General features: G+C 45.2%; 1 protein-coding gene across 1 annotated transcript; it reads left to right on the top strand.

Moving 5' to 3' along the window:
• The first annotated feature begins 13,869 nt into the window (after positions 1-13,869).
• On the top strand, positions 13,870-18,617 carry LOC117859291 (glucan endo-1,3-beta-glucosidase). Its single transcript, XM_034742505.2, has 5 exons — positions 13,870-14,029; positions 14,124-15,455; positions 17,564-17,824; positions 17,905-18,159; positions 18,277-18,617. The coding sequence occupies exons 1-5, from the start codon at positions 13,954-13,956 to the stop codon at positions 18,309-18,311; spliced, it is 1,959 nt and encodes a 652-aa protein (XP_034598396.1). The 5' UTR covers positions 13,870-13,953; the 3' UTR covers positions 18,312-18,617.
• The last annotated feature ends 1,059 nt before the right edge of the window (positions 18,618-19,676 follow it).

Genomic DNA, 19,676 nt, shown 5'->3' on the forward strand with positions numbered 1-19,676 from the left:
TAGAAGGAACTCGTCGAGAAGCTACATTACTCCTACTCCTAATGCAATGTCGTGAAGCCAAAAAGGTAAATAAAAGATAAATGTGTTGTATATTGATCATGTGATTATCTTTACAATAGCCACGACCCTTTATATTTATAAGGTGGATGGAGACGTTACATGGTAGGGCTCCAATCACGTACAAGGCAAGTCACGTAACCAAAACTCTATCTCTAACTAATCCAACTCTATCTCTAATCAAGCTTATCCCTAACCAACTCTATCTACAGAATATTTTATTCAACTCTTGCCGTGTGCATTGATTTCCTTTTCTTGCTTTCTTTTTCTTGAGCCTTATTTAAGAGATTTTTGTCATTTTTTGCATCATCAGCAGATTCCTTCCTTTCAGAGTATATTTCCAAATTTTGGTTCCCCCAGTTTCGGAGTATGAAGGCTTCATGTTCCGAAACTAACTATAGAAGTCCAATAATTTGGTGTCAACACAGCCCCCCAATTTCGGAGTATGAAGGCTTCATGTTCCGAGACTAATTATAGAAGTATGATGCTTGACTTTAGAGCTAATGACGTCTGATTGCAATATTCAAAGCCACGTCGACTCCTCTTGAAATATAAAAAACCCCATCGTTTTGATGCCTTGATCCCACTCTGAGCCGATAAATTTGCTAGCAGTAGAAACAACAGATGAGTATGTTGACACTAAAACTTGGTGCAGTAACCAGCAAGCTTTTGTTGTCAACACAGGCCCCATTAATTTCGGAGTACAAATATTTCATGCTTCGAAATTAATATCTAACATATTCTATAAGTAGCCGATACTATTTTGCTTGAACCAATCAGCCGATGCAATTTTACTTCAACCAATCGGTTGATACAATTTTTTATTAGCAAGCAATCAGCCGATGCTTTTTGCCAAGCTATTAGCCAATACTATTTTTTTTTTTGCCCAAGCAATCAATCCGCCGATGCAACTCCCCTTTTTTATTCCAATTGGCCGATGCATTTTTTTTCAATTAGCTGATACTTTTTTTTATATCTCAATTGGCTGACGCACTTTTGTTTTTAATCAGCCGATACCTTTTTTTATATTTCAATCAGCCGATGTGTACTTTTCAATTAGCCGATTCCTTTTTTTATATATATTCAATCGGCTGATACCTCCTTTTTTTTATATATCTCAATCGGCCGATACATTTAATCAGCCGATGCTTCCATTATCTCAATCGGCCTATGCATCTTTTGAACCAATCGGCCGATACTACTTTACAACAAATCAGCCGATGCCATTTTGCTAAGCAACGAGCCGAGGGTATTTTTATTTCAATCGGCCCAAAAATATTCCATCAACTAACAAAAATTCTTCATTGGCTGACCAAAATTGGTTGATAGGTCATGATCGGCGGAAAAGACATGGACGTGTGTATCAGCTGACAAACAACATGATTAGGTTCCCATGATTAAAATACCCATCGGCTGAACTAAAGGATTTCACCAGCTGAATTAACAAAAAATTCCTCCAGCTGAATTTGAAACAAATGTCATCGGCCATTATATGGCCAGCCGATGCTTGTTTCCTCCGAATTGGCCGATATATGATATCAGTAGTAAGAAACGATGGTGTCGATGTTATACCGGTCTCCTCCATATTTAATCTGGCATCTCTGAATAGCATGCAGCCGATAGACATATCTCATCGGTTTCCAACATTAATATTATAGTTTGATTGGTCGCACTGGGAGTGAGAAAATGTGTTGACGCAAAATCCTGGCGGTGGTGGACCCTGCATCAGCACATGACAACCTAGGAGATCTGCTTAACTACAGTGCAGAATCCAAATCAGCACGCGTGGTGTGCACGAGCGTACCAATCAGTTTAACCATTCAACAGACAAGGTGCAGATAATCCTTCTTGGTGAGCGTGAGTAGCTTATTGGCCATCCAGCCGATTCAACACAATTGGCGATAACCATCAGCTGGAGAGCCGACAGGAGACAGGGCGCTGTCGAGTTCCTTCTCCACCATAGTCAGAGCAACAAGCCAATGAGATTCAAACTAACGTCAATACCAATATTTTTAGGTGAGACCACAGCGATGCGCCCGGTAGTTGCAGCCTAGAAACACTCAGCAGGACGTCATTTTAAACCCCGCCAGCCGATGAATCCAATCATAATGAAACTCAATTCGAACGGCACTCGAGGGGCAACCAAGATTAAGATGCAACAGGGTATTAAAAATAGATCTATCGTCTATTCTGATAGAATTAATAACAATTGATGTATCGTAAACGGCAAGATGATAGAACAGATAAATATAAGCCGAAACAAACTTAATCAAGGTGGGATAATTGGTGAATACCGTAGATCAAGACAAAAGCGATGTGCCGTACGTCAAAGATCCAAGATACTCGATAACTGGTAGATGAAACCAGGCCCAACGATAGTGATGTGCCCGGAAGTTGAAGTCTAGTACACCTAATGACGGGGACTTGCAGCTTGCCAGAGATCGAGGTCGATGCAGCCCAGCCTGCTAGGAGGAACTTGTCGAGAAGCTACATTACTCCTATTCCTAATGCAATGGCGTGAAGCCAAAAAGGTAAATAAAAGATAGATGTGTTGTATATTGATCGTGTGATTATCTTTACAATGGCGATGACCCTTTATATTTATAGGGCAGATGGCGACGTTACATGGCAAGGCTCCGATCACGTACAAGGCAAGGCACGTACACAACCTTTTCTAATCAAAACTCTATCTCTAACTAATCCAACTCTATCTCTAATCAAGCTTATCCCTAACCAACTCTATCTACAGAATATTTTAGTCAACTCTTGCCGTGTGCGTTGATTTCCTTTTCTTGCTTTCTTTTTCTTCAGCCTTATTTAGGAGATTTCGTCATTTTCTGCATCATCAGCCGATTCCTTCCTTTCAGAGCATATTTCCAAATTTTGGTGTTAACAACAGCAAGGCGGGGAGATGGCCGGAGAGGGTGAGTGTGGACAGCATAAGAGTTGTACCCAGAGCTTGTGAGGTGTCTACGCTGGCAGCACAACATCCTAGAGGGAGGGAGCGACAGTGTGCAGTGGCGATTGGGTTAGTGGTGGCATCGGGTGAGCGTGGAGCCCCGGCGGGGAGCAGTGCTGCAATGCGGGGTGGAGTGGCTATCGCCGCGTGGAGCTCGTCGATTTCGACCCAGCCCAACACTAGGGGATAGACGCGGCAGCGGGTGGACGAGGTGTGGCGGTGGGGTCCTACTTTCCGACAAGGGCAGTGGAGTGGAGAGGGGAGGAGCAAGGGAGTAAGGACGTGTGCGGGGTGCTATTTATAGGTGGCCAGAGGCGTTGAGGTCCCTGGATGAGCTCCTTGGAGCTTATCCAAGCGGGAAGGCCAATAATGGCACCGCAGCCGGGGTCCCATGCGGGGGGAGGCGCTTTGATGGGCGCGGGGTGTGGCGGAGGTGTGGGCCATGGTGGCGCGTTTGTCAGGGAGGCAGCAGGGGCTGCTAGAGGTGACGGGGTGGCAGGCGACGACAGTGGCGTCGTGGATAGGGAAGAGGGAAAGGGCAACGAACGGGAGGAATGGGATGATGACATCATCATGCAGTTGGGCCGCATGGGCAAGCAAAGAGGCGAGGCAGGCCGATTGGGCTAGGCCTCATACGGGCGTGAGGAGGTGGGTTGGGCCAAGAAAGGAGATGGGCTAGTTTTGGGGTTGTCGCCCTGCTAGGAGTTGAAATGCTTTTCTCATTTGTTTGAGTTGAGGTTTAAGTTCAAATTTGAACTAGGTTTCAAATTTGAGTAGGACTTGAAGTATAGGCTAGGATTTAGGATAAACTTGAAGTAGGAGGAATAGTTAGCTCAAGCAAATGCATATGTGATCAAGAAAATTATATTTCGATGCAAAATTTCAGATGCAAGGCTCTAAGGCTTGAATTGCTATTCAAATTTTGAGAAAAATTTTTGGGGTCCATATTTTTTATGGTTGACGGCATGAGGTGAAGGTCAAGCGAAAGGTTCATGCCGTTGTACTAGGGTTGTGAAAGGTGGACACGAGTAGGCTTGGACTGAGGGACCCGAGGACTCCAGGTAGAGTCATGGGCGATCCACATAGTGCACAGAAGAGTAAGAGTACATGGGATGGAGACGATGTCAGTCAAGTCAAGCAGGACGGAGACAAGTCAAGTAGGCAGCTTGTTAGTGGGAGCAAAAGACTTTGGAGGTGTCAAAGGCTTGATGGAGGCCGGACACACATAGACATCAGTGAGTCACGTCATGTTCAACGTGCAAGAGGGTTTGATCGGTTTGTCCTCAAAACTGGAGGTGAGTCATGCCTTGCGGGGTGTGCAAGAGGGTTTGACCGGTTTGGCCTCAAAATTAGGGGTGAGTCGTGCATGCGGGGTGTGCAAGAGAGTTTGACTAGTTTGGCCTCAAAATCGAGGGACGAGTCCGATGCAGCCAGACGGCGTCGAATCAGAGGATGCGTGCATGCCCGTATATCATGCATGGCAAGTGGGCCAACTGCACCAGGCCTCCAAAATTTTGAGGCCCCCATGTTCAACAAGTACAACGTGAGTACATGACCTCCCTCTGGTGGTCTCTGTTTATGCGACTTTTGGCCTGAAGATTTTTGTTGCCGGTCCGTCCAATTAGCAGGTCTGGCTTGCCGATTAGAATTCTAATCGCCACATCGCGTGAGCGTCGAGGAAGTAGGAACCGCGCTTCTCGCCTTCGCCTCAGCGCCGCCAGCTGCCGCAGTCTCGTCGAGTCACCAAGTGCTCAAGTCGCCAGGAGCCCAGGACGACAGTCGGCAGGACAAGCAGTCAAGCAACAAGCATCAACCATCAATCTACTATCTGCTATCAGTTGGTAGTTACAATTCACAAGTATATTAAATTTTTTCATCGGTAGGTGATCGCTCAACCAGATTAAAATTGTCCTTGGATTTTGCCTTGCGCGGTGTGACTGCGGCGAAGTTGTTCCAAAAGGATCAGAACAAGATCGATGATTCGCTGAGAAGTGAGAAGGTGCAGGCTTCTAACCAGCGCTGGTACAAGTTTGTATTGACTGGTAATGTAATGCTATGTGGTGATCGGCTCAATGATTTGTGTGCAATCGGGTCAATGATTTGTTAATTTAGATTTGTTGCTTTGTAATTCATGAAACAGGGAGTCCTATTTATTTATCATGTCTTCTAGAAATAGAAAATATGAGTCAGGTAATGAAAAGCGCAAGAAGAAACAAAGGCTTGAACAATTTTCTCAGACTCAAAAGGGTGCTCTTGATAGATTTGTTGTTAAGAACTGTGAAACTAGTGCACAAGATGAAACTCCTCAGGCACACAGTGATGGAAATCATGGTGATAACACAGACAACGTTGAGGCTCACACTTTAGAAACTGAATCAGTGCAAGTTAATCCCAACAATGTGGATGGTGTTGATGCTACCCTTGATGGATCAGCTAGTATTGAAAGTGACAATGATTTGAGGGTTCCTTTTCAGCCTAACATATTTGATCCAAGATATTGGGATGGACTAGATCAAAAACAGGTTATGCTTATTACAAGCAAAGGATATGCTTATTGATACTACTATTGAGAAAGTGCAGGGGTTTATTTCATTCTTCACTAAGTATAGAGAAACTGGTTTTCCAAATGCACTAGAATCTGCAAAAGAAATTGCACGCGAGATGGATGTTGAACCAACATTCCGTACCAAGCATAAAATCAAAAGGAAATGACAATTTGATGAGGCACCTGAAGATGAATCTATTGCTTCACAATATACAGAGGAGTCAATTAGAATCAATTATTTTCTATCCATTGTTGATCAAGCTATTGCTTCACTTACAAAGAGGTTCGAACAATACCAGGGGTACGAAAAAACTTTTGGTTTTTTTTTACTTCAAAGAAATTATGCTCCTTAGATGACAAGAGTCTGTTGTCTTCTTGTGCTTGTCTTGAGGCTGCACTTAAGAGTGGTGACCATTCTGATATTGATGGCAAAGAATTACATGTGGAGTTAAAATTTCTCCATGATTTCATTCCAAAGGAAGACATGGGCCCTCTTGATATTCTGAAGTTTGTGAAACGGATGGGCTATTTTCCTAATGCCTTTGTTGCATACAGAATTCTGTTAACTATTCCTGTAACAGTTGCATCCGCAGAACGAAGCTTTTTCAAATTGAAGTTGCTAAAAACCTACATGCGCAGTACTATGAAACAAGAAAGGCTAAATGGATTGGCGACAATTGCACTTGAAAATGATGTTCTAGAGAAGATTAAGTATGAAGATATAATTGAAGATTTTATTTCAAAGAATACTAGACGAATGATGCTTTTTAATAGAAGCTAAGAAGTTATCAGTAAGTAAGATTCGTCATTTAATCGTTTTGTACAAATGCTTATGGTATTACATGAGGAAGTCTACGTGCACTTTGGCTATTTGTATTTTATAAATGTAGGCCCCACTTTATGTTTTGCACCAGGGCCACAAAAACGTAGGTACGGGCCTAGATGCATGGCACCATCGCGAAGCTTGCGTCGAGGCAAAGTGAAGCGGAGTCGTGAAGGCGCTAGGTCTGTCTAGTGGTTAAAGAAATAGTTGGACGGTTTTACCCTTATGGGGTATTTGAGTTTTATGCTTCATGTAAGGGTATTCTAGTCATTTTTTGAATGTCTATATATATGAGGAGTGGGCTGTTGGGTAGCCACATCTCAGAGGTTGTTTGGTGGTGGGCTTCTTATTTTTGTTAGAGCCTTTGATAGGGAGAGAGGGAGAGAGAAGAGAGGATCTTTGATTTGATATTTTTACCATCTTAGCTTTGAGTGTGCATGAGAGTGGCTCGTAACCGAATATGTTTGAGTAATCCAAAGATCAAATTCGTGCTCACTTGTTCTATTCTCTCATGATATGAGATTTCTCTTTTTCGTATTTTTCGGAGATATTTTTGGGGATTCTTTGTTCTTTGCATTTGGCTTTAAATCCCGTGAGATTTGTTGGGGGGTTTTGTTGCTAGAATTCTTGTGAGCAACTTTGGTATGATCCCCCCCCCCCAAAAAAAATCCCTCATGAATTCAGTGTGAATTTGAAGTCTTCCCCAAACCGAGCTTTGTGAAAGGCGTTCGGTTTTCTCCAAAATCTGCAGTGAATACTTGAGCTTTTCGATATCTTTTTCCTAGATCTATTAGCCCTTTAGGAGGTGCTTCTATGGCTCAAGTTTCATTTGGATCCTTGGTGTTTTGAGAGAGGACTTTTCGTTTGAAGTTGGGTTTGTTCTTGTGTGTTCTTGCGCATTCTTTTTTGTTCTTCCTTTGTTCTTGCATAGGAAGTAAGCATCGGGTCTCGCAGCAGCTCGGGAGCGCTCCAACACAACAGAGCGATAGCCAGCAGGCTGTAGGCCACAGCAGCAGCAGGCCAGCAGCTTGGCTCGTGCAGGCTAGCCTAGCTTGAAAGGTAGGCCAGTGATCGCAGCAGGCTAGGCGACGGAGCCTACCACGGCGCCAGCGGCGAGACAACCCAGCAGATGCAGAGTAGGCCGTCAGTTGCTCATGGTCAGCCAGGTGAAGGCGCACCAGGCAACGACGCCGGCCGATCAGGCCCATCCGGATAGCAGATTGTTCAGGGAGACATCACCATCAGCTAGCGCAGGAGACCTAGGTTTCTTCTAGGGTTTGGCAACTTCGGTAGCGATCGTCACCGATGAAGGTTCTGGTCCCTGTCCGTACACCGCATCTCCTGCTTGTCTTCCTACTCTGGCTGAACAAGGGGTTGACTGGCTCAGCTACCCAGCCTTGGCAGGACAACAGTTATTGGAGCTCGTGGGTGTGTGCAGATTGGTTTTCTTCCCCAGACTCAAGCTGTTTGCGATGGCGGCAGCAGCAAGGGCCAAGCAGGGTGCTTTTGTTGTGAATGAACTCCTCCAGTGAGGAGCGCCACCAGTCCCAATGCGTTGCCTTAGTTGGAATTGTCGTGGACTCGGCATCGCCGCGACAATTAAGGAACTTCGTGAGCTAGTGAAGGATGTTGCCCCATCGATGGTCTATGTTCTTGATACTCAGGTGCACAAGACATGGGTGGAAGGACTGAAGCAGACTCTTAGGTTTTGATAATTCTTTTGTTGTCAGTAGTTTGGGCCGCAGTGGTGGATTAGGTATTTTTTGGAATAATAATATAAGTGTGACTTTGCTGCCTTACTCTCAGTACCACATTGATGCATTAGTCCAAGAAGGGAATGGTGACCCTGGTGCTTGACCTACATTTACGGGGAGGCACAAACAAACAAGAGGCACAAGACGTGGGATATGTTGAAACATGTCAAGTCATCATCGCACCACCCATGGTTGTGTATTGGTGATTTCAGTGAAGTGTTACATCGAACGGAACACATGGGCATACAGGAGAGAAGCCATGCTCAAATTGCAGGATTTCGTGACATGGTGGATGTATGTGGACTAAATGACTTAGGTTATGAAGGTCATAGTTGGACATATGAAAAGAAGGTAGCTGGGGGCTCCTATTGCCGGGTGCGCTTGGATCGCACTCTGGCAACCTCGGACTGGAGCATGCGTTTCCCTTTGGTGAAGTGCAAGCATCTATCGGCGGCCGCCTTGGATCATGTGCTGATCTTGATGAGCTAGAGATCGGAGGAGCTGCAGCCTTCAGGAAAGAAATGATTCAGGTATGAAGTTATGTGGGAATCCCATGCTGAGTTCTCTGACTCTCTGCTTGAATCATGGCAGAAGGAGAATGAGGCAATGACCCTGCGGGAGTTACATAGCAAGCTAAAGAAAGTTTCTAGTCACCTTGTGAGGTGGGACAGGAACACATTTGGGCATATACACGGGGAGTTGTGCAGGATGAAACAAGAACTAGAGTGGCTACAGTCTGACCCGCAGAGGATGGGTACAACTCATGTGGAGCTTAAGTCAAGGAGAAAATTTTGGAACTGAACCATAGAGAAGAAATAATGTGGAGGCAACGTTCCAGAATTATGTGGCTTTCTATAGGTGACAGAAATTCTAGGTTTTTCATATCCAAGCTAGCAGAAGGAGGAGGAGAAAGAGGATCGCAAGGTTGAAAAAACCGGATGGACAGGTGACAGAAAATGTCCAGGAGATGAGCGATCTAGCAACTAGCTTCTACAAGGAGTTGTATACTTCTGAGGGAACCAATAACATGGACGCAGTATTGAGTACACTCCCAACGAAGGTTACTGCAGCAATGAACAACAGCTTATTTGCAGCCTTTTCAGAGAAGGAAGTCAAAGAAGCTTTGTTTCAGATGTTTCCGACAAAGTCCCCGGGGCCTGCGGTTTTCCGGCACACTTCTTTCCAGCAGCATTGGGACTTAGGTGGAACTGAAGTTACTTCAATAGTGTTGAGAATTTTGCGAGGGGAGGAGGACGCTACATCAATAAATGATACTTTTATTGTTCTAATCCCCAAGGTAGCAGATCCAGAGGAGTTGGGCCAGTTTAGGTCTATAAGCCTTTGTAACATTCTGTATAAGATTGCCTCAAAAGTTGTTGCAAACAGACTGAAGCAAATGTTGACTGAGGTTATATCATAAGAGCAATCTGCATTTGTATCGAGGCATCTTATTACAGAAAACATAATCTCAGCATACCAATATCAGCATTTTATGAAGCGAAAAAGGCCTCGTGAATCAAGATGTTGTGCTCTGAAGTTGGAAATGAGGAAAGCTTATGACCGAGTTGAGTGGGACTATCTGCGAGTGATCATGCTCTGATTGGGCTTCCACCAATGTTGGGTTGAGATAGTGATGCGCCTGGTAACTGCTATCTCTTTTTTAGTTCTTTTTAATGGTGATAATCTTCACAATTTTAAACCTTCGAGGGGTATCCGACAAGGAGATCCTATCTCTTCCTATCTATTTCTGTTGGCAGCAGAGGGCCTTTCGTGCGTGCTAAAAGCTAAGAATCAGTTGTCCGTACTCAATGGGATTAAAGTGGCGCCGTTGGCTCCGATGGTGTCTCACTTACTTTTTGCAGATGACAGCCTGCTATTTTTCAAAGCTAATAGGAAAAGTTCAGAGGAGATCAAGGAGGTACTCAACATTTACTGTCAAGTTTTTGGACAGAGGATTAATATGGATAAGTCCTCAATTCATTTTGCGAAGGGCTATAGACAGTCTCTTCGTGAGGTGATTAAGGGAGTACTTGATGTTCATAATGAATCTCTAAGTGAAAAATACCTAGGCATGCCGACAGACGTGGATGTTTCTACTAACGGAGCTTTCAAATACATTAAAGATCGTGTGTGGAAAAAGGTCCAGGGCTGGCTGGAGCAATGCTTATCGTCGGGTGGCAAGGAAGTACTGATTAAATCAGTTACATAGGCTATACCTACTTATTTGATGTGCTGCTTTAAGCTTCCGAGAGGTTTATGTCATCACATCAATGGTTTATTGAGGAACTTCTAGTAGGGTAGCAAGGATGAAAAAAGAAGAACGTGTTGGGTCGCTTGGGATGACATGATCAAACCAAAGTGCATGGGCGGCCTGGGCTTCAGGTGTATTGAGTTGTTTAATCTTGCGTTACTGACGAAACAGGCATGGCGCATCCTCATGTATGAGAGCTTGTTAAGTGCGTGAATTTTAAAAGAAGTTTACTTCCCAAATGTGGATTTCTTATATGCTAATCTGAGGTCTTTTCCCTCTCGGATATGGCGATCCATACTTGATGGCAGGGAAGTTCTAGAGTGGGGATTAATTAGGAGGATCGGAACCAGAGAATCAACACATATATGTAATATGAATTGGATTCTAAGAGCAATTATCTTCGCCCCATTAGGATGGACTTGATAGATCCTCCGCAGATGGTTAGCGAGCTGATAGATCACATGACGACCTCATGGGACGTCTAAAAGCTTCATACTGTTTTCTGTCCATCTGATGTTGACGCGATTCTGAATATACCCCTCTGCACTCGGAAATAAGGGGATTTCTGGGCATGGCACCATGAAAAGAGGGGTATTTTCTCATTTCGTCTAGCTTACATGATGTTGGTTGTAAACAAAGAATGAGCTACAACGTATCTAGAGAATATTGCTACGAGATCAGATTTAAGGTCTGAGGAAAATGAATGGAAGTCGCTATGGCAGGTTAAGGTACCATCAAAGATACATGTGTTCTTGTGGAGGCTTGCTTATCACTCCTTGCCTTCAGGTGATGTACTGCACTATAGGAACATGGCTACTCAAAGCACATGTTCGATGTGTGGTATACCTAATTCTTGAAAGCACTCATTGATAGAGTGCAATATGGCGAAATGCGTGTGGGCTCTGGAATGCGAGGAAATTACAGAGCTGATGAGTGAAACTCAGGAGACTGAGTCTAGGGGATGGTTAGCAGCTATTATCAGCTCGCTAAAGGATGAGGATTTGACGAGGATGGTGGTCACTCTTTGGGCCATATAGTATGCTCGCATGAAGGCGATCCATGAGAGCTATTTTCAGAGTCCTTTATATACTCATTGTTTTGTGAACAATTTTATAGCTGACCTGGAGATGATGAAGATGGTGCAAGCGGCGTCGGTGAAACGTACCCAAGGTGTCCCACCTCGGTGGATCCCTCCACCACCGTAAAATCAATGTCGATGCAGCCACTTCGAAGAATTCAAGTAAGGTAGTGGTGGCTGCCATTGCTAGGGACGCTGCAGGAAACTTTCTGGGAGCATCTGCGCTGGTGATTCGTGGACTCTCAGATGCAGAGATCGTCGAGGCTATTGCGTGCAGGGAAGGCCTAGCGTTGGCGAGTGACCTCATGTTTCAACACTTCAGGCTAGCCTCAAACAATGTTATTGTGATCAGAGGAAAAAAGGAGGGAGAAAATGGCCACTTATGGCCATATCATCACGCAGATAAAGACTGCAGCAGTGCAGCTTGGCACTGCTAATTTTGTTCATGAAAATAGGCTCTCCAATGTGGATGCTCACACCATCACAAGAAGTGCTATTTATGCTGAGTTTGGTAGGGAAGTTTGGCTATTAAATCCACCTCAAGATGTTTGTAACTCTTATAACTCCATTGATGAATAAAGATTTATGCTAAAAAAAGCTAGCGCAGTAGGTAAGCAGGTAGGTCAAAGAAGCTCTGCAGGTTTCAGTCATCAGTCTTGTGAAACATCACTTCCTTGCTACTGTGACTAAGAGGCCGTTTGGTTCCTTTGCTTATTTTTAACACGTGTCACATCGAATGTTTAGATACTAATTAGGAGTATTAAACGTAGACTATTTTCAAATCCATTACATAAGTGGAGGCTAAACGGCGAGACGAATCTATTAAGCCTAATTAATCCATCATTAGCAGATGTTTACCGTAGCAACACATTGTCAAATCATGGACTAATTAGGCTTAATAGATTCGTCTCGCCGTTTAGCCTCCACTTATGTAATGGGTTTTGTAAATAGTCTACGTTTAATACTCCTAATTAGTATCTAAACATTCGATGTGACGGGTGCTAAAAATAAGCAACCGGAACCAAACCAGGCCTAATCCTCGTGTAATTAGTACTTGCTTGTCCTTGGTGCCATTTAATCTCTATGATGGTTCGTGCAAGCCTTGTGCTATGAATTAGTTTAAGTTGTTTCCTATTTGTTCGGTCGAATGGACAGTAGCTGCAAGTGCTCTTTAGTTCATCAGTAGTTGTGTCAGCAGCTCTGTGCTTTTAATCTTCGAAATTGTGAATTGTCCCTTTCATGCTACAGAACAAATGATTAGCCAATCATGATTGCGCTAGTGATTTACTTGAGCTTTGCATGGCGACAGTAGTTCTAGAGCTTGCAAGTTTTCATCTTTATTTATTTAATTCTCTGCGCTCTATTCTTGGCAAGCTCTATCTCAAGCTTTTGATTTACATGTTTTCTCTTGTGCAAGCTTTTGATTTACATGTTTTCTCTTGTGCAAGCTTTTTAGCGACTCCATTTTGCTTTGCTTCTGTTACACTTTGAGGTTTTCTAATCGTTCCTAGTGTTACACTTTGAGGTTTTCTAATCGTTCCTAGGGTGATCTTGTCACAAGATGACTATAATCGCCCGTCCCAGTCCTTCAAACCCATCCCTTATTGGGACAGCGTCAATGGCACCGTTGGCATCATGTCGTTCCTGCAGGCGACATCGGGCATATTTGGCACGGACCTTGGCTCCTGTCTGGCGCCAACGACAAGGGCGTAGGTCTTCCCTGTTGGATGTGGCGGGTGAAAACCCAACACAATTTGGACTGGCATTAACAACGTCTTCGACGTCATGACCTTCTTGAAGACGATGTCATGCAATTCCGACGAGGAGGCTTACTTCGGCGACAGCTCCGAAAGGGCGCTTTTCTTTCTTTTCCTTTCTTTCCCTTTTCCTTTTCTTCCAAAAAAAAGAGAGGATCTAGTTTGTGGCATTGGTTGTGGGGTGGCTCATGTCGACATCCCAATCCGACAGGGTAGAGTTCGTGGAAGCTCGGGTCGATGTTCCGATCCAACCGGGAGGAGTTTTTGTTGAGGTTTGTGTCAATGTCCCAATCCGACCGGTCAGAGTTGAGAAAGACTCGGTTGATGTCCCAATCCAATTGGCTGATTTTGTGTGGTTGAGTCGAGTTTGAGTAGTGCGTTGGCATGGTACGGCACGGGTTGATGTCCCAATCCAACCGGTCGATGTTGTTTCTTTGTTGTTTGCCTAGTCTAAGCTTATTCTTCTTTGTAATATAATAGAAAAAAAAGCGTTTCCTGTGGTAGAGCCTCGAGCGCGTCACAGTTGCGCATAGTTGACTTGACCTAGCTATCCATGTCAGTCGCAAGGACGTCCAGCAATCGGCAGCGCAAGTTGTTGCCCATTCGTACTGATGCACCGTCTCACGGTGCCGCGACCGCCGGCAATAAATTCCCGCGCACACTTCGTACTTTCCTCATCCCTGAGTTCCTCGTCTTGCACAGCCATCTCCTCTGCCAACGCAGGCGAGCATGGCGCTTACTCGCGGCCTCATCGTCGTCGTCCTCGGTGCCACATTGCCGCTCCTCCTCCTCTCCCACGAAGCAGGTAACCGTGCCGAATAACTTTATTTAGCAAACGATATATGCAGGGTGAAGTTGAGCTCTAACAATTGTGTTTCTTGGTGTCATTATCGTTGCAGAGGCGAGCGAGGTTGGCGTGAGCTACGGGACGGTAGCGGTAGCTGGCAACTTGCCGGACCCGGCGAAGGTGTCGAAGCTGCTCAAGGATAACGGCATCACCATGGTCAGGATATACGACGCCAACCCATCGGTGCTCACGTCGCTGGCAAATACCGGCATCAAGGTCATGGTGATGATGCCCAACGAGAACATCGCAGCCGCCGCCACGGACACATCGTACGCGCTCCAGTGGGTGCAGAACAACGTGAAGGCCTACTACCCCGCCACGCAGATCAACGGCGTGGCCGTGGGGAACGAGGTGTTCGACTCGAGCCCGGACTTGACCTCGAAGCTCGTCCCGGCCATGACCAACGTGCACGACGCGCTGGTACAGCTCGGCCTGGATGACGCCATCAAGGTGTCCACGCCGGTTGCGTTCGACGCGCTCAAGGACCCGACCTTCCCGCCGTCCGCAGGCAGGTTCAAGGACGAAATCGCCCAGTCGGTGATGAAGCCCATGATCGACTTCCTGCAGCGGACAGGCTCCTCCCTCACAATGAACATCTATCCCTTCTTTGCGTATGCCACTCAAAAACCAGGCACAATCTCCCTAGACTACGCCCTGGGCAACTCCAACCCCGGCGTGCTCGACGACCAGACCGGCCTCATGTACTACAACCTCCTTGACGCCCAGCGTGACGCCGCGTACTACGCCGTGGAAGCTTTGGGCCAGTCTTCCGTTGCGAGTACCATGAAAGCTTCGGGCCAGGATGTCGGTGTGAGCATGACATATACGGAGAGCGGGTGGTCAAATAAAGGTACGATCAAGCACGGCGGCGGCCGGAAGCTTCTGGACACAGAAGGCGCGGCGTCGATAGCCAACGCCCAAGCGTACAACAATAACCTCATCAACCGCGTGCTGTCCGGCAAGACGGGCACCCCGCATCGACCTGACGCCGGCATGGACGTGTACATCTTTGCCCTCTTCAACGAGAACGGGAAGGGCAGCTCCGACGACGTCGAGTCCAACTTTGGTCTGTTCTACCCAAACATGCAGAAGGTATACGATTTCAGCTTCACAGGTAGCGGTGCGCCACCAGCACAACCGACGGCAAGCTGGTGCGTGGCGAACGCGGCGGTCGGCGACGCGCGGCTGCAGGCGGCGCTGGACTACGCGTGCGGCCACGGCGCCGACTGCAGCGCGATCCAGCCCGGCGGTTCGTGCTTCGATCCCGACACCAAGCTCGCGCACGCCTCCTACGCGGTCAACAGCTACTACCAAAACAAGGGCCGGGCAGCCAGCGCGTGCGACTTCAACGGCGCTGCCTCGGTAGTCTTCCAGAAACCAGCAGGTGAGAGACTGCTCCGCTCCCAGCTACTAACTGTTTCAAGTCTCCTCTAAGATAACATTTGTGCAAATCTTATTTTTTTATGTAAAGCAAATGTAGAAACTAATAAAATACACAGATAGCAAACGTGAACCCCTTAACCACGAGACGTCACCAAAACTTCCACTGTATGCACCAGAAATTATTTCCTCCGGTCTTTTTTTTTTTGCGAATGAAAGGGGTTTGTATTAAAATCTGAAGAAGTACAGACCCTTTACATCAAGACTCTGAAAGCCGGCTAAAATACAAAGAAAACATCTAAAGCATTTTACTCATCTTCAACATCACTTCTTCAATTAATGCCGTCGAAGAGCAAGAACCAAATCGAAGCCATTACCTCTCCAACCGCCGATGAGAGATGCAAAACATTGTTGAAGCCGCAAGATCCACTGCCTTAGAATTCATTGTCAAGATGGATCTAATTCTTTGAATGAGAATCGGCCACATCTGCATCAGTAGGAAGAGAGGAAGATCCCATCTCATCACTAGCCCTTCACCGTGACCGGATCGAGCCACGACAAAACATGGAAGGGGCCAGAGAACCTTATTCGACGGCAGCAACGTCGTCTCCGCGTCGCCATTGCTGTCAGGACACAAAATTCTCCATGGCATCTTGCTGAGAAGAATGCCTCCGCCGTCACCATCTTTGCCAGAACCACCATGGTGAAACCAACATCGCCCAACCTCCTGAAAGAGAAGAAGGGAACACCAAGATCCCAAGACCGAAGAATACAGCATGGGAAGACTCAAACTCTAAACCTAGCACTCAAACAGCTAGCACTACTACTAGAGAGACAGGACCCTGCTCTCTCTAGCCGCTGGCGAGATTGCTTGAGGCGAAGAGAGAGGGGGCCAAGCGGAGGCAGCAGCGGTGTGCCCTAGGGTAGAGCAGCAGGAGGCGGCAACTTATTTTCCTAGAAGAGAGTACTTTCTACCTAACTAATCTATCAATAATTTTTTCCGCAACGACTGCCGTTGGTAGGGCTGTGGATGTGTTGGCTCTGGTTGTGGCCGTGGCTTCTCTAGAAAAACAGTGTGCTGACTGTGGCTGTGCCTAAAAATATTTGGTAGAACGGCTTCTCCTGCAGCTTTTCCTTATTTTTAGGGGCAAATATGTAAAGAGAGAGTGTGGTGGGGGAAGGGAGCCTGGTGAAGCTACCATTCCGTGGCTCCCCGCTTTGCTCCTTTTTTGGGTGCGGCTCCCTCCCATTGTTTAAGGAGAAGCACTTGAGGAGCACCCCCTTTGGTTGGGAATAACGGTAAGCCGCTAGAGAAGTCGTTGGAGAACCTCTACAAAAGGTCCTAGCACCACGACCTCCCAACAATTTTTTTTGCATATTGTTTCCGCAATATTGTGGAGTATGAACTTATTAATATAATACATGACGCATAATTTGATTTTGAATATGTCTCTGAGAGGTGCTTTAGCGTCTTATCCTGTAAGTTTGAATGTGATGTAGACCCCTGGAAAAAGAAGTATGTGATGTAGACCCCTGGAAAAAGAAGTATGTGATGTTGAGAACATCATAGGGTCATATTTTTTGACAGGAACATCTTATGATTGTTACTAGGACTAGTCCTAGTTAGGTCAGATGGTTTTATCTTTTACACCTCATCTATCAAGAAATATAAGTATGTTTGAATTTACTCAAAATCAAACATTTCTAACTTTAACTGTATATAGTAAACAATTTGTTCAGATTAATATTATAAAATAATATTGCTAGAGTCATCATGAAACCAAGTATCATAATATACAATTCTTTTGCATAAAATAATTATTTTTATAGATATAGTTAATCAGAGTTGAAAATTTTGATCAAATCCAGAAATGCTTATATTTTCTGCAGAAAAATTCCTATCAATTCTAGTTTTTTCTAATATTTTCAACTATCCAGTGTAATAATAATTCTTTTCATAATAGTTTCACCAAGAGTGCCATGTGCAAGGTCCATTTACGTTTTTCGTATCCATTATTCGACCAACATCCATCCATACCGAGCATAAACATTTCCCGTACAAGCTCATGATGTGAGATGTGTGTTTGTTCCACTGTTTACCGAGATATACAGACACGTGTGGCGTAAAGCCGATGACTTGGTGCGTGGCGAACACCGCGGTTGGAGACGCGCGGCTTCAGGCAGGGCTGGACTACGCCTGCGCAAACGGCGCGGACTGCAGCGCCATCCAGCCCGGCGGCTCGTGCTTCCAGCCCGACACCAAGGTCGCGCATGCCTCATACGCATTCAACAGCTACTACCAAAACAAGGGCCGGGCAGACGGGTCGTGCGACTTCAACGGCGCCGCCTCCGTCGTCAACCAGCAACCAGCCGGTGAGCGCCTGCCCGGCGGCAGTAATTACTTGAGACTTGTTACGTCGGGTACTTGACCCGATTCCCTTGGGCATGTTTAGGCACCTGCGACGCGTCGGCGACCTGGTGCGTGGCGAACTCGGCGGTTGGGGACGCACGGTTGCAGACGGCGCTGGACTACGCCTGCAGCAACGGTGCGGACTGCAGCGCCATCCAGGCCGGAGGGGCGTGCTTCCAGCCCGACACCAAGGTTGCTCACGCCTCATACGCGTTCAACAGCTACTACCAGCGCAAAGGCCGTGCGGCAGGGACATGTGACTTCTCTGGCGCCGGCTCCATCGTCAACCAGGCACCGAGTGAGTTCACGCTGCTACGGCGGCCGTCTCTCCTAGCAGTTGCCCCAACGTCATGTCATCATGTCATCGGCTCTTATGTTACTAATGTTTGCTCTATGTGCTGTATGTTTACTGCAGAGTTCGGAAACTGCGTGCTTCCATCAAATGGCTGAACTGAAGAAACAAACAAAGAAGTCTGAAGGCCATATAAGCATACTGGGCACGTACTATTACATCTTACAGGGATAGATTCATAAGATCATGTACTTTAGTGAAAAAAATGAGTTTCATCGTTTATGTTATAGAACCAGACAATAAAACCCAACACCTGTAAATCGGGTGCGTCTAGAGCCAAGACCAGCAAAGCCAGCAAGCTTTACACACCATAGCAACACCCTTCTTTCTCAAATTTCTCATGTAGTGCATGTCAATGTTAAATTTCACTGCCAATCAATAAGACTACAGTCATTTACTTCTTATCATTTGGATTGCTATATATAATATTATCTTTAAAATTGCTACATAGTTTCAATTTTGTCAATGGTTCTTTGCATTTGTCATGAGCGGCTATGCTTTTTCCACTTTAAATAGCAACGGCGAAGCTAGAGCAGAAACAAAGAAGATGCACTACTACGACATTATATTACCACGATATATTATATGTATAAGATGAAACTTATATTATTTGGTAAGTCATATATTTTAAAATGTGATATGCACATATTTCCTTTAGTAAGAAGAGAGAAAATTATATTGGATTTAGACATGTAGATTCCTGACATGAAACCACCATCCTGGGCATGGACAGATTTAACGACGATTTACAGTCCATGAAGAGAGACGATCAACCACAACCTATACCTGATATGATACATTATGAACACAAATAAATGCAAGTTCTAAAAACATGGATATGACATATTATGGTATTATGGTTATACATATTTTAGTTCACACATTATGTCAAATGTACATGTTCAGTTCTTCATATAGTTAAGTACATGAAATTGAACTTTGTAAATATAACCATATGAGAAGTGGCAAGATAAAGACCATGGAAGTTTTTATTTGGTTTCTGTGGTGGGGGGTAGCAATTGTCATTTAAGTTCGTCGATTACGCCCCATGATACAAACCAAATTTTGGGATGTACAATCAAAGTACCAAAACACTTTTTGAAAACCAAAACATGAAAATTTGGAATTTAAAAATTCCATAACTTCCATGGTTAACATTGGAGTTAAATTCAGAATTTGAACACCTTCAACTGTAAAATATCATAATTCTTCAAATTTTGTAGAATCTACGTAGCATATTCCATTTTGCATTAAGAATGTCTGGTTTGTAATATCTGTTTGTCTTAAAATTCCAAATTTTACAATAGGACAACTTGAATTTAAATTTAGTGACCGGAAGTTTGAAGGCAATACCAGATTACCGTTGCTAGCCTTTTAATGGAAGGCCCGAAATAAAAATCCACTTCCCAGTAAGAGGCGTAGAGACGCCCCTGTAATTGAATATCTATCCATTTGGAGGTCTC

This window comes from Setaria viridis, chromosome 5 (assembly GCF_005286985.2).
Source record: "Setaria viridis chromosome 5, Setaria_viridis_v4.0, whole genome shotgun sequence".
NCBI lineage: Eukaryota > Viridiplantae > Streptophyta > Magnoliopsida > Poales > Poaceae > Setaria > Setaria viridis.